This window comes from Panulirus ornatus, chromosome 64 (genome assembly GCF_036320965.1).
Source record: "Panulirus ornatus isolate Po-2019 chromosome 64, ASM3632096v1, whole genome shotgun sequence".
Taxonomy (NCBI): domain Eukaryota; kingdom Metazoa; phylum Arthropoda; class Malacostraca; order Decapoda; family Palinuridae; genus Panulirus; species Panulirus ornatus.
The window spans coordinates 1,313,515-1,328,093 of record NC_092287.1 but is presented as its reverse complement, the minus strand read 5'-3'; the positions used below and the strand labels follow the sequence as shown (position 1 = coordinate 1,328,093).

Genomic DNA, 14,579 nt, shown 5'->3' with positions numbered 1-14,579 from the left:
TGTTCACTCTTGTTAGGGTCTTTCGTCTTCTGCATGGTGCATACATTCAATACCCACTTCCCATTTCCGTATGGTGGCACGTACTGAACGGCCTTTTCCCATCATGAAACCCTGCCTCACCTCGACCCAACTACCATTTTCCTCCCTGTGTGGCAGAGAATCATTTCTGACCTTTGACCCATCACCCTAACCTGTGACACATCATTTTGACTTGTGTATCCATCACTTTGACCTCTTACCCGTTACTTAGAGCTTTATAACTCATCATTCTGACCTTTGACCCATCACCCTAACCTGTGACACATCATTTTGACCTGTGTATCCATCACTTTGACCTCTTACCCGTTACTTAGAGCTTTATAACTCATCATTCTGACCTTTGACCCATCACCCTAACCTGTGACACATCATTTTGACCTGTGTATCCATCACTTTGACCTCTTACCCGTTACTTAGAGCTTTATAACTCATCATTCTGACCTTTGACCCATCACTCAGACCTATAACCCATCACTGTGACCTCTGACCCATCATTTTGATCTGTGACCCACCACTGTCATATGGTCATGAGGAGAACACTTGGAGAGAAGCCAACAAGAAATATACGAATACTAATCATTGCTTGAACTCATGAATGTCATTTTTGGACATTGGAAAAAGTAATCTTTTCACTCGAGAATGTAATTACTTTAATATAACCTTAAAGTCAGAGACTTGGCATATGTCAGGTGTGGCGGAAATTACATCAAGTCTCGCCATAATCTGGAAATCTACTTTACGATCTAATTTACGCGTCCTGGAACCCATCCCACTATGTCCCTGGAACCCATCCCACTCCATCCCTGGAACCCATCCCACTCCGTCCCTGGAACCCTTGCTTCTTGTGTCCATGAGTAATTCAATGAATCTCCGAGCTTGGGAATTAGCTGGCCTTCACAGTCTGATAATTATATAATCCTCTACTGACATATATAATCCACTCCTGTACTGCTGACATATATAATCCACTCCTGTACTGCTGACATATATAATCCACTCCTGTACTGCTGACATATATAATCCACTACTGTACTGCTGACATATATAATCCACTACTGTACTGCTGACATATATAATCCACTACTGTACTGCTGACATATATAATCCACTCCTGTACTGCTGACATATATAATCCATTACTGTACTGCTGACATATATAATCCACTCCTGTACTGCTGACATATATAATCCACTCCTGTACTGCTGACATATATAATCCACTCCTGTACTGCTGACATATATAATCCACTACTGTACTGCTGACATATATAATCCACTACTGTACTGCTGACATATATAATCCACTACTGTACTGCTGACATATATAATCCACTCCTGTACTGCTGACATATATAATCCACTACTGTACTGCTGACATACATAATCGTCTGCTGGTGACTGATATATGTGCAGAGAATCGTGAAAGTCCTGGACCTTCATGTTTTTCATAGAGGTATGAACAACACACACACACACACACACACACACACACACACACACACAGGGACCGGGCTGTGCTTGAAGGAGTGGGTGGGAGTCAGTCAGGCGTCATGTGGTGCGTGGTGTGGTGGCCTTCATGTGTCATGCAACCTGACTGGTGCCTCTCGTTCCTCACAGGTGTCTGTCCTTGCCTCGTGTAAGAGTGTGTCATCTCTATTCTGACCCCCTGAATACCCACTGACTGTTGCTTGTCCTCATCACCTCACAACTCACTCATAAATGAAGTTACGTTCACGTACTTCTCTCACTCTTGTCCTTCCGTTCACACACACTCCAGCCGCCCAACCAACCCCCTCCCCCTGGCCCACCAGATCATCAAGTGGTGGTGGTAGCATGATGATGCTCCTTGTGATGATGATTGTGGTAGTATGATGATGCTCCTGTGGTGGTGGTGGTGGTGGTGATTGTGGTAGCATGGTGGTGGTGGTGATTGTGGTAGCATGATGGTGGTGGTGATTGTGGTAGCATGGTGGTGGTGGTGATTGTGGTAGCATGGTGGTGGTGGTGATTGTGGTAGCATGGTGGTGGTGGTGATTGTGGTAGCATGATGGTGGTGGTGGTGATTGTGGTAGCATGGTGGTGGTGGTGATTGTGGTAGCATGATGGTGGTGGTGATTGTGGTAGCATGGTGGTGGTGGTGATTGTGGTAGCATGGTGGTGGTGGTGATTGTGGTAGCATGGTGGTGCGGGTGGTGATTGTGGTAGCATGATGGTGGTGGTGCGGGTGGTGATTGTGGTAGCATGGTGGTGCGGGTGGTGATTGTGGTAGCATGGTGGTGCGGGTGGTGATTGTGGTAGCATGGTGGTGCGGGTGGTGATTGTGGTAGCATGGTGGTGGTGGTGATTGTGGTAGCATGGTGGTGGTGGTGGTGATTGTGGTAGCATGGTGGTGGTGGTGATTGTGGTAGCATGGTGGTGGTGGTGGTGATTGTGGTAGCATGATGGTGGTGGTGCGGGTGGTGATTGTGGTAGCATGGTGGTGCGGGTGGTGATTGTGGTAGCATGATGGTGGTGGTGCGGGTGGTGATTGTGGTAGCATGGTGGTGCGGGTGGTGATTGTGGTAGCATGATGGTGGTGGTGCGGGTGGTGATTGTGGTAGCATGGTGGTGCGGGTGGTGATTGTGGTAGCATGGTGGTGCGGGTGGTGATTGTGGTAGCATGGTGGTGCGGGTGGTGATTGTGGTAGCATGGTGGTGCGGGTGGTGATTGTGGTAGCATGATGGTGGTGGTGGTGATTGTGGTAGCATGGTGGTGCGGGTGGTGATTGTGGTAGCATGGTGGTGCGGGTGGTGATTGTGGTAGCATGATGGTGGTGGTGGTGGTGGCTGGGGTGTGTTGAGTGTGACTCGCTGCTCACAATAATGGCTCTGCTGGCGCATGACCTAAACTGGGATTGGAATTTTGTATTGAGATGTACTGATTGGGATTCAGGCGAGTGATCAGGTTTCCAATCAGGGATTCAGGTGAGTGATCAGGTATGTGAATAAGTCCTATTCAGGTGTGCCAATTAGAATTCCCATTTGAGTCCCTGTATCCACTGGTACAAGGAAGGAGTGTGTGTGAGTAGGAAGAAAACAAGTCGAGAAAGAAAACGGACTGAGGTATACGAGACTTTGCTTGCGAATGCGGATTAGACACGTTCGGACCTTGACGTTCCCGAACTTTGGCCGGGGTCTCCCCGTCGACTATTGATGCCCGACTGACCAGACTAATTACTGTTCTGGGAGGTTAACTGTTGTTAGCAGTTGAGGAGGGGTTGGCTAGGGGCTGGGGTGGGCGAGCGGTGGGTTGACAACTTGACCTGTTGGTCGCGTGGGGATGGTCGATGGAATGGGGTGAGGAGGCCTGTCTGTGGTGGTGTTGGATCAGTAATGGATGGAGGAAGAGCAGGTGGATCAGTAATGGATGGAGGAAGAGCAGGTGGATCAGTAATGGATGGAGGAAGAGCAGGTGGATCAGTAATGGATGGAGGAAGAGCAGGTGGATCAGTAATGGATGGAGGAAGAGCAGGTGGATCAGTAGTGGATGGAGGAAGAGCAGGTGGATCATCATTGGTCTGATGGATGATGGATAGGAGGTGGATGATCAGGTGGAGGAGGGGGGATCACTAGAGGGTGGATCAGCACTGGCTGGCTTAGACGTGGGTGGATTAGCGGCCGGTGGATCACCTCCACGGATCAGTGAGGGAGGATCGAACGCTGCGTCTGGCCTTCAACAACACGAATCTTTCAAAGGAGTGTAGTTGCTTTCATCTGGTGTTGACATAGAGCCCTTCCTAGCCCGAGGTGCCATAGAGCCTTACCTAGCCGAGGTGCCAGAGAATCGTCCCTAGCAGGGGTGCCACAGAGCCTTACCCAGCAAGGGTGCCATAGTGCCTTATTCAGCAGGGGTGCCACAGAGCCTAGCACAGACGAGGTGGCAGAGAGTCGTACCCAGCAGGGGTGCCACAGAGCCTAGCACAGACGAGGTGCCAGAGACGTGTACCCAGCAGGGGTGCCACAGAGCCTAGCACAGACGAGGTGGCAGAGAGTCGTACCCAGCAGGGGTGCCACAGAGCCTAGCACAGACGAGGTGCCAAAGAGTCGTACCCAGCAGGGGTGCCACAGAGCCTAGCACAGACGAGGTGCCAGAGAGTCGTACCCAGCAGGGGTGCCACAGAGCCTAGCACAGACGAGGTGGCAGAGAGTCGTACCCAGCAGGGGTGCCACAGAGCCATTGTGAAGCTGGTGGAAGAGCCGCTTCTCACGCTGGGAGCGCCGTCAATCGACCGGGGCTTCAGAATATGTCTCGTTCTCAGAATATATGGAAAAGGTTGCCATGGTGTATTGAATGTAGCCCGCTAATGATCACCTCTCTCTCTCTCTCTCTCTCTCTCTCTCTCTCTCTCTCTCTCTCTCTCTCTCTCTCTCTCTCTCTCTCTCTCTCTCTCTCTCTCTCTCTCTCTCTCTCTCTCTCTCTCTCCGTAATCTTCAGGGTTATGGTTATTTATGGCACAAGTGTGTGTGTGTGTGTGTGTGTGTGTGTGTGTTCCTCAGCTTTTGATTCGTAGCACTTGCCGCGTCACACTTGTTGCGTCACACTTGTTGCGTCGTACTTGTTGCGTCACACTTGGCGCGTCACTCGATGAAATAATAGCAAGAATTTGATTTTTCTCCTTGCATGATTTTCATTTATAAGTCACCTGAGATTGTGGATGATTCTCTGACAGACCTCGAGATGTACGACATGAGACACACAGTGCCACATACTGTCAACATGTGTAGGGGGATGGCACAGTGCCACATACTGTCAACATGTGTAGGGGGATGGCACAGTGCTACATACTGTCAACATGTGTAGGGGGATGGCACAGTGCCACATGCTGTCAACATGTGTAGGGGGATGGCACAGTGCCACAAGCTGTCAACATGTGTAGGGGGATGGCACAGTGCCACATACTGTCAACATGTGTAGGGGGATGGCACAGTGCTACATACTGTCAACATGTGTAGGGGGATGGCACAGTGCCACATACTGTCAACATGTGTAGGGGGATGGCACAGTGCTACATACTGTCATCATGTGTAGGGGGATGGCACAGTGCCACATACTGTCAACATGTGTAGGGGGATGGCACAGTGCCTACATACTGTCAACATGTGTAGGGGGATGGCACAGACATTTCCTTTAATGGAGGCTCCTTCCAGCCCCCCCAGTCTTGCTGTCTTCATTAGTCGCCCGTTATAACCATCGGGGTCATTAGCATTTTCCTCTTAATTAAGGAAGTGATTGATGGTTAGTGAGTGGAGGTGAGCGGTGGTCTGGTTGTTATCAGTCACTTTACTGTTGCCGGCCAACAGACGGACGATCTCGATGTACAACAGGTGCGTCAATACCGTTGCCTGGTGATGTTCAACAGGTGCCTGAGTACCGTTGTCCTGTTGTTCAGGGTAATTAGATATTGTATCACATAACAGTCAGGGAACGACTGACATCAATCTCCCAGGCCCTCACTACGGTACGACCCTTAAGCACGACGGTACGACCTCGAACACGACTGCAATACCCTTGAACACGACGATACGACCCTTGAGTTTGGCGGCTTGGCCTTTGACCCGACCCATAACGATGAGGTCACAGGTTTTGTCATCCTGTCGAAATGTTGTACAGAAATATCATTACCATTGTGTTCGAGGGTCGTACCGTCATACCCAGGGGTCGTACCATCCTGATCAAGGGGTTACTGAGGGAAAATATCTTTTTGCCATTTCATTTCATATTTTTTTAGTGTTGTGGTCAGGATGTGGGCAGAGGTATCAACATGGTGAAGTCACCTCACATCATCAGTTGAATATTTTCATTTTACGTTCCTTTCTCCTAAATATTCACAGTTGAAAAGTCTACAGATATCTGGCATCGGTGTTCACTTAATTCCTAGTTCAGTCGAACCAGTATAAACCAGATCACAATTACCTACGTCCCTTCAAGAGAGCTTTGATTATGGAACGTTCATGTAGAAGGTTATGATCATCTTGCATATCATAACAAACCTGAAGTTCCCGAGAGTGCTCTAGAAGGATCTGGTGTATATATTTTCTGGCGGAGAATTCAGTTGTAGGTGGCTGTATACTGCACTAGTGTAGGTAGCTATGATGATGCACAGTCACTGAAGGGAACTAGAATCGTCTACGGCGTCTTACTGTACACTTGTGATCACTTTACTGTACACTTATGATCACTTTACTGTACACTTGTGATCACTTTACTGTACACTTGTGATCACTTTACTGTACACTTGTGATCACTTTACTGTACACTTGTGATCACTTTACTGTACGCTTGTGATCACTTTACATCTTGTACACTGTGGCAGCGGAGCCTTGCGGCGTCTGTAGAGCAGACCATCTTAAAGGTGGAGAGGAATTCCCGCAGGCTTGCTGTACGAGGGGAGACTGAGGTATAGTAATGGCCAATCCTCGTGTACACAGAGGAGGGATTTTGAGTCCACTCTGGCTAAGAGAGAGAGGTGGAAGACCCATCCCAGATAGGTGCTACGTACTGGGATGCATGTCATTCCTGCAGATAACATAAAACTGATGACAAGAAATGAAACAATTACGGCGCCTTCACATCACCTGACTCAGCTACCGGGGATACGTGCGTGATGTTGATACGTGTGGCGTCCAGGACAGAGTGGAGGATCAGGCTGTGTCCAACATGGTTAGGTTATTATAAACTTGGATCATACCGCATCCTGGCCGTCTACCCATCATGCACATGATTGACACCAGATCTGGTGCAGGGGAAGATGCATGATGCCCGCGAAGGGGTCATCTTCAAATCTCTCACAACACGAAACAATATTTTCCATCATCATCTTTACAGATATATCTAACCTTATTAATTTCCCTGAAGATGAAGTTATAGATTATTTCTTAATACAGATAAATTCAAAGAGCAACAAATCATTGGGTTTTAACGAGGCTGTTAGTCATAGTTCAAGAGAATAACGACTCATGGTTTAGTTAGTGTTGTTGTTGGAGTAGAAAGACATTCATATTTATCAGAGTAAACCCTTTAACTTATCGTATAGCTAAGGAGACGTGAATAACATCAGGGGTGGATTTCAAGGACAATAATTATTAAGTCTATGTTTAAAACGTATCTATGGTAGTGCTTTTAATTACTCTGGGAAAGCATTTCGCATGTTAACAAGCCTGTTGAACAGCTGATGTTTCGTCTCATTCGAGGTATATATATAACGTTTTCGCACTACCACTACCACTGCTACTACTACTACCACTACTACTACCACTACTACTACTACCACTACTACTACTATTAGTAGTGAAGCAGATGAGTTGGATTGATGATTGACTGACGTAAGACGGAGGAAAGTACCGCCAAATGCACCACTGTGATTGTGATGGTAATTTATTGTAAACCTTTGTTTATCAGATTCATTTCGTCGCGTGCCAAGATAATCAATGTAAACACCAGGTACCTCCCTCTGTACCGAGGACAACGAACCCTGATCTCTTGAAATGTTACGGTCTTGTAAATAATTATCTACATATCACTGTCTTCAACAGTTGGAACAATGATCCATAATGTTATGACCTGTTGAAGAAGATACAGCTATAGAGTTGTGACTACAACAGGTGTGACTGCAGCAGTTGTGGCTACAACAGTTGTGCTTACAGTTGTGACTGCAGAAGTTGTGACTACAGCAGTTGTGAATATAACTGACTGTGACTACAACTAGTTTTGACTGCAACAGTTGTGTCAGGAAATGAACAAAGTGAAGCTGGCCAGCCTTGGCAACCCTGGTCCTTACGTCATCATGGATTACTGGATTAACAGTTGGACTGACAGGGATTCTACCAGGATTGTCGGATTAGGGAAATTCCTGCCTCGTAGAGGGTTGTGATGGTGTTTTCTCCCTAGAGCAGTAGAGTCTCTAGCCTTACTAGGAGGTTGTAGGTTCACTGTTGTCCTCATATTTTTTATTATCTTGCTTCCCATCAGAGGGTTGTGATTATCTGTGGTTCCGACAGAGGGTTGTGATTATATACTCTCAACACAGGATTATGATTATTCATAATTCCAACAAAGGGTTGTGATCGTCTATTGTCTCAACACAAAATTGAAATTACCAGTTGTCCCTAACAGAGCGTTGGAACTGTCTTTTGTCTCAAGAAAGGGTTGTGATTATCTGTCGTCCCAAGAGAGGGTTGTAATTATCAGTAGTCCCAACAGAGGGTTGTAATCACCATATAATGTCACCGTAATTGACCCCAGTTAGGTCATGGGTGGACATTTCATATTGCTCTATGGTAGACCACTTCAGGTGTTACCGGACTCCGACGGCTTCTGGCTATGCAGCGAGTGAAAAGGCTGTAGTACCGTCGTCTGTTGACGAAACGATTTACTGTCTCACTCGAGAATTGCTCACTACAAAGGAAACCAACCTGTCCCTGCAACTGATTGTAGCGTAGTCTGTTGGAAGAGTTCGGTGACGTCCTGTCCCGTACAAGTGCTCTGAAGCACGACGGTACGACCCTTGAAGCACGACGGTACGACCCTTGAAGCACGACGGTACGACCCTTGAAGCACGACGGTACGACCCTTGGGTAAAGATGGCTTGGCCTTTCAGGGTTATCATCTCACCCAAGGGTCGTACGGTCGTGCTGAGGAGGTCTTACCGTCGTGCTGAAGATGTTCATCATTCAATAAAGCAACGAAATCTGTTGGCGTGAAGAAAAAATATATATAATCTTGGCGAGATATGAAAACGTCGAGGAAAATGCTCTCAAGATATTTCTGCTGGTGTGTGTGTGTGTGTGTGTGTGTGTGCTATTACGTTCACAGCAGGAACCTGACACATGTTACCAGCCGGCCCTGCCTCCTGAACATGACGTGCTTTCCTCTCTGTAACATCAACAACAACAACATTGATAATGATTTTTTTTTTTTTTTTTTTCAAACTATTCGCCATTTCCCGCATTAGCGAGGTAGCGTTAAGAACAGAGAACTGGGCCACTGAGGGAATATCCTCACCTGGCCCCCTTCTCTGTTCCTTCTTTTGGAATAATGATAATGATAATGATAATAATAATAATAATAATAATAATAATAATAATAATAATAATGATGATAATGATAATAATAATAATGATAATGGTAATAATGATAATGATGATAATAATAGTAATAGTAATAATTTTGTCATTTTTATCATTAATGGCTAATTGAATCAATTACATTACACATGCAGATTACTCATACGAGGAAATTTTGCCACTATGGCAGGGTTAACGCGTAGCGCTCACCGCAGGATTAAGATCACAAAGGACGAAGAACTAGGCCATTGAGTCACGTGGTCGTGTCATGGGTGAGATGGAGAGATTCGTGTGTTTGTGGAGCAGAAAGAAAAAAAGAACAATTTCGGCTACAAAGGAAAACTTGACAGCTACTGAAGTTGCTCAATCTGCTCAGCTGATCGCTAACCCTCGCACGATATACCTAGGCGGGTAGTATGTGTGATATACCTAGGCGCGTAGTATGTGTGATATACCTTCCTGGTCGGTGGCTGCCTATCAGAGAGAGAGAGAGAGAGAGAGAGAGAGAGAGAGAGAGAGAGAGAGAGAGAGCCCAGTATCATTTCACAGCCTAACGATTACAATTCAACGTTAAAAATGAGTAACCCGCAAGCCTAGGACGGCCCCGGGCTGGGCCTGAGCAGCCAGCCACTTCCACACCAGACACCCACCCTACATACAGTGTAAAAGAGAAAATTACAAAGGAACGGAAGGATTAGGTGTATGAATTTAATTTAGACTTGACCTTTGCCCAAAGGAAGACGAATACAATATAAAGTGTTCTTTTTATTCTTTATGAAGTTAATTTTTCAAGAACCTGAAAAGTATGGAATATTTTCCTGGCGATGCTGGTGTCTGTGACAAGGTGGTGGGGTAAGGTTGTAGCTGGGAGGACCTGTGGGGAACTGGGCGGAGGTAGGTTGTTGCTGGGGAACCCAGGGGAAAGGTTTTGGGATTCGAAGAATCTGGAAAGGGCGTTGGGAGTACGGTGAGGAAAGACAAGCTAGGGAGAGAGAAGGAAAATTGAGGGGGTAAATAGGTCTTGGGACTCACCCTGAGTGATCCATTTTCAACACGACCTTGGGTTTAGATACCATCCCTTCTTATGATGTAATATTTTGTATATATTTTTAACCGTTAACTCGTACTTTTTTTTGTACATATATATGCCGTCATACATATCAAACAATAGATACAATACATAATACGAAAGGACTATTTTATGCATTAGGACATTCCACAAGAAAATACTTAGACGCAGGGAATATATCTATATGTATCTTGGACGATGTATTTTCTCACTGTTGTGATTTGGTTATCATTAACACGTTGTGTCTTCCCCCGAACAGCTGATTGACGATGACGGGTCCCTGGACGCCGTCCTCATCAACTACCTCTTCGCCAAGCAGATGGTGGAACGCCTGAGAAACAACAATGACGTTAAGGACCTGCAGAGGAAGCGTTCCTACTGGAAGCAGTGCGCCTTCAACGCCGTCAGCTGCTTCGGCAAGAGGAAGTAAAGAAATCGTAAGGAGCAAATAACAAGAGGCGGGGGTGAGGGATGAGTGAGGGGTAGACATGCTGATGAGAAGTGCTGGCGTGTCTGGGAGGCTGTGTTAGTAGAGGTAACCGCCGCCTCCCGCCCCGCCCCGCCCCGCATTACTACACCCAACAACACAACGGGTCTGCAGTTGCCGAAAGATAATGTGCATCCACGAATTCTTTTCCCAATCTCTCATGTATTTGTTAACTCAGTATTAAAGTTGTTAAGGTGGGAAATGGAATCTGAGACTGGTGACGACTGCAAAAAATAGAAAATGAATAAATATAGGCAATAAAATGTACTACCACTGTCTAGGGTAAGAATAAAATAAGAATGATGTTTTGTTGTTGTTAAATCACTCTGTAGTGTGGCAACGCCGCCCTGCTATCCTACTCGGCTATTCCCATCGTCTGCTTTTACAGAGTATTTATGTACATATTGACCTTAAACCGTGTGCTTGTTTGTATGGGTATATAAAACCAACGTACATGCACAAGAAGTATTATGAGTCTTTTGGACATGACTGTTAGTGTGGACTAGGCGTAGGTGAGTCAGGCAGCAGGGTGAGCTGCTGTGCTGCTGCTGCCATAAAGACCAAAATAAAGATTCCAGCTTGGTCGAAGACGGTGAGGCTGTGTCCTATATCAGCCGACGTGCCATTTTCTTTTAGGAACTGCAGATGAACTCACTGGATGTTAGAATATTATGTATCGTAGGTTGTAGATAAACAGAGACCAAAATCTCATAAATCATCTTAGCGTACAGACAGCTTCACCTTATATAGCTTGGAAGTTGCATATCATTCGATATCTTAAACTTGTGTTAGAGTGATTTTCTGTTGATTTGTTCTGTTGGCTCCGGGTGCTAGCCCCTGTTGCTGCAGGTGGCGCTGTTGCTGTTAGAGTGGTAGTGAAACAGGCACCATAAGGGGTTCTGCCAGAACCAACAGGACCCGCAGGTTCACCACGAAAATGCTATAAATTGTGAATTACACCCTACTCATAATAATCAATTCTTTTACTTATGTCATACATATTTTGAAATAAAATTGGCTGAGTCTTTGTGTTTCATTTGTACATGTTTGTTCCATGGAGAGACAGGGAATGGTGAGCCAGTATATGGAATTGTAAATGGTGGGTAGGTAACCCACGTCCAAGATTCTTTCACCATTGAGAGAACCAATATCTGAACTAACACACCTAATGTCTTCGTCTTTGATATAGTGAAATTTCATTCACTATCATAAGGGAACTATATCAAACCATAACACAAGGAATATTTTAAGAAATGAATGTCAAACAAACAACACGGACATAACACGGCCGCCGTTCCTATCAGACTCTCGCCTGGGTAACCCGATCATGGTGGAACTAAACATTACATAACTGGATCACAAAGAAGAAAAACCTTCTCTTGTGTTATGGTACAGTCATATGAAAAGCTGAGATAGTGGCTGGACGACTTCCTTCCTTAATTCACAGCCAGATGGCTCTGTACCTCACCTCACCGCCGCTGTTCCCGTGGCCGAACCACCTCCTCTCCTCGCCACCACAACAAAACATCAACAACACGGTTTAAAGTTCTTCCCAGTGACACTGTGTATTCTAGTGATTATATCCCCGTTAAAGGCAAGTGGAAACCGCAGCTGGAGACCGAGAAAACAGCAGTGAAGTCAGAGAGGTAAATGGGATACTCTATTACACGGGAATTCATGTTGTGTTGATAAAACCAGTGCTGGTGAGGTAGGTTGAGGTTTACATGGCTGACGATAGCTCGTTGTTTAGCATGTTCAGGCAGCAGACTCCCAAGATATATATATTTTTGACTAATGTGTACTGAAATGTTCACCTTCGTGAAGTCGAACGAGTTAGGCCTGATCATGTGAAGGGTGTAATTTGATAAATCGACGGGAATTAGTTTATGTGTGACGCTTATTTCAGCAAAATACGGCAAAATTTCACTTTTCATGTTTACATTTTTTCCGACCTATAGAAAAGTGAAATGATTATCGAAAGAGATTTCTCCCAGCAGTTTTTAAATCAATTTAAAGACCTCCCCACCTTTTTACTTGCTTGGTGGTCTTTTTTTTTTTTTTACTAGAATGTATTGGAAAGTAAAGGCTCCAAAATGGGGAAACGAACTAAGTTTGGGAGAAAATAGTTTTCGTTCGAAGTTAGAAACCTTACCTAACCTTTACGTAGGATCGTAAACTCTGAATCGTTAGATGCAGAGGCGGCTGACGGAAGTATCCCCTTTGCATCATAACCAGAAAGTTGTAAAAGAAAATAGAAAAAACATTATCAAGCGCACGGAACTGAGCTCAAATTTTGAAAAAGTTAATTACCACGAACGGTGCCTGTATGCACTTGATCCGACCCATGTAAGTGGTTATGAAGTTAAAGGCGATGTATAAGAGGAATGAATATACATGAACATTATACCCGACGAATAATCCGCTCCCACGTTGACTGTGCGGTAAGAATTGAATGTTAGAATGATTAATTATTAACGAATGTCTCTAGTAGGACGTTATAGGAGCATACTGGTATTTGTGGAGTGTGTTTTGCTGCAGATAGATCAAATGACAGCTAGGGATGGTAAAGTAGTTCTAAAGACAACAATGATAATAATAATGTGAAGTTTGTATCTTACAAACAGCCATAGATGACGAAACTATAGATCATTAAGCCCTGTCATTGTGTTTAAGTCGTATGGCAAGACTTGCTGTCTTACTGATCAGTTAGTGGGTGATATCCATTCTGTCCATTTAAGACATTCCTAGAACAGTGTGGTGGGAAGTGATGCTGCTGCCCACGTGAGGTGTATATGGCCAAGTCTTACCCTTTGTCCCTCGTAGCGTAACTTGCCTTGCCAGGCGTCCTTGTTGTCGTCATTACTTCCCACCTCTATGGCCGGGGACGAGTGTATATATTCACACATGCATGTGTATATATGCATGTGTGTGTGTGTGTGTGTGTGTGTGTGTGTGTGATTCCTTTGGTGGACGTCTAGTTAGAGAAACAGGCATGGGACTCGGGGGACTGTATAAATCATTGTATAACAGGGAGGTACAACTACATCATGAGTTGCATTGGTGTAGTCACTTGTCGACGGAGTGTAGTAACCTTCGTAACCCCTTCTGGATATATCACGTTAGATTTTTTTTTCTTGAATTAAGTTTTAGTTCCTATTACTGCTATAGTAACTGTATGGTAGTGATAATCTCCCTTACCTTACTCCATTTTTCGTTTAAAATTGAAGCCTAATTTGGCTCGGGGCTTCTACTAAATTAGCTCTTAATTTTTTGCTTGGGAGTAAAGGCGGTGAATATCCTAAAGCAGAGATTTCAAACATACGTGTTTACCTACTAAGCATGTAGATGTTCACACCCAGACTTATGAACCCACAAAATAAAGAAAGTAACCAGACAAGAATTTGAAGGTTTTATGGGAGGTCTTTGAGGTTATTAAACACCTTGAGTATTACATGAATTGTAGGATGTGTCAGATTTAATAATATGCTAATTTTGTTGAAAAGAGTAAAACGTGTAACCTTTTAAAACCAACTGGATGTGTGTGTAAGAAAATCCAACACAAAAAATGATTTCTCCCTTTTGTCGTAAGAAATGAGGTATTAGAAAACCCCCACACTGTTTGCTCTTGGATTATTAGAAAATTAATGATTCCACTAATTGCCGGTTCATTTAATGACCAGTATGTAAACGCAGTTTCAGCCTCGGATGAGCTATTACCTTAACACCATAAAAAGCTTTTGTGTTCATATACAGCAACTCCCCGTTTTCTTTCCCGTTTTCCTTCCTATGACCCAGTTGCCTCAGCCCTCCGCGTTTTCATTTTTCCTTCACAACTCGGTGACGGAAGGTCGTCATCGGCGGCCCGATATCCAGGAAGAAGAC

The 14,579-nt window shown here is 45.0% G+C and overlaps 1 protein-coding gene across 1 annotated transcript in view; it reads left to right on the top strand.

Annotated features, from left to right (window-relative positions):
• The window catches only part of LOC139746372 (prohormone-1-like), an 82,186-nt gene extending 71,403 nt beyond the window's left edge, over nt 1–10,783 (top strand). Inside the window, exon 4 of the mRNA XM_071657571.1 lies at nt 10,470–10,783. Coding sequence (XP_071513672.1) covers nt 10,470–10,640 — 171 coding nt within the window. The 3' untranslated portion in view covers nt 10,641–10,783. The remainder of the gene's footprint in view (nt 1–10,469) is intronic.
• The last annotated feature ends 3,796 nt before the right edge of the window (nt 10,784–14,579 follow it).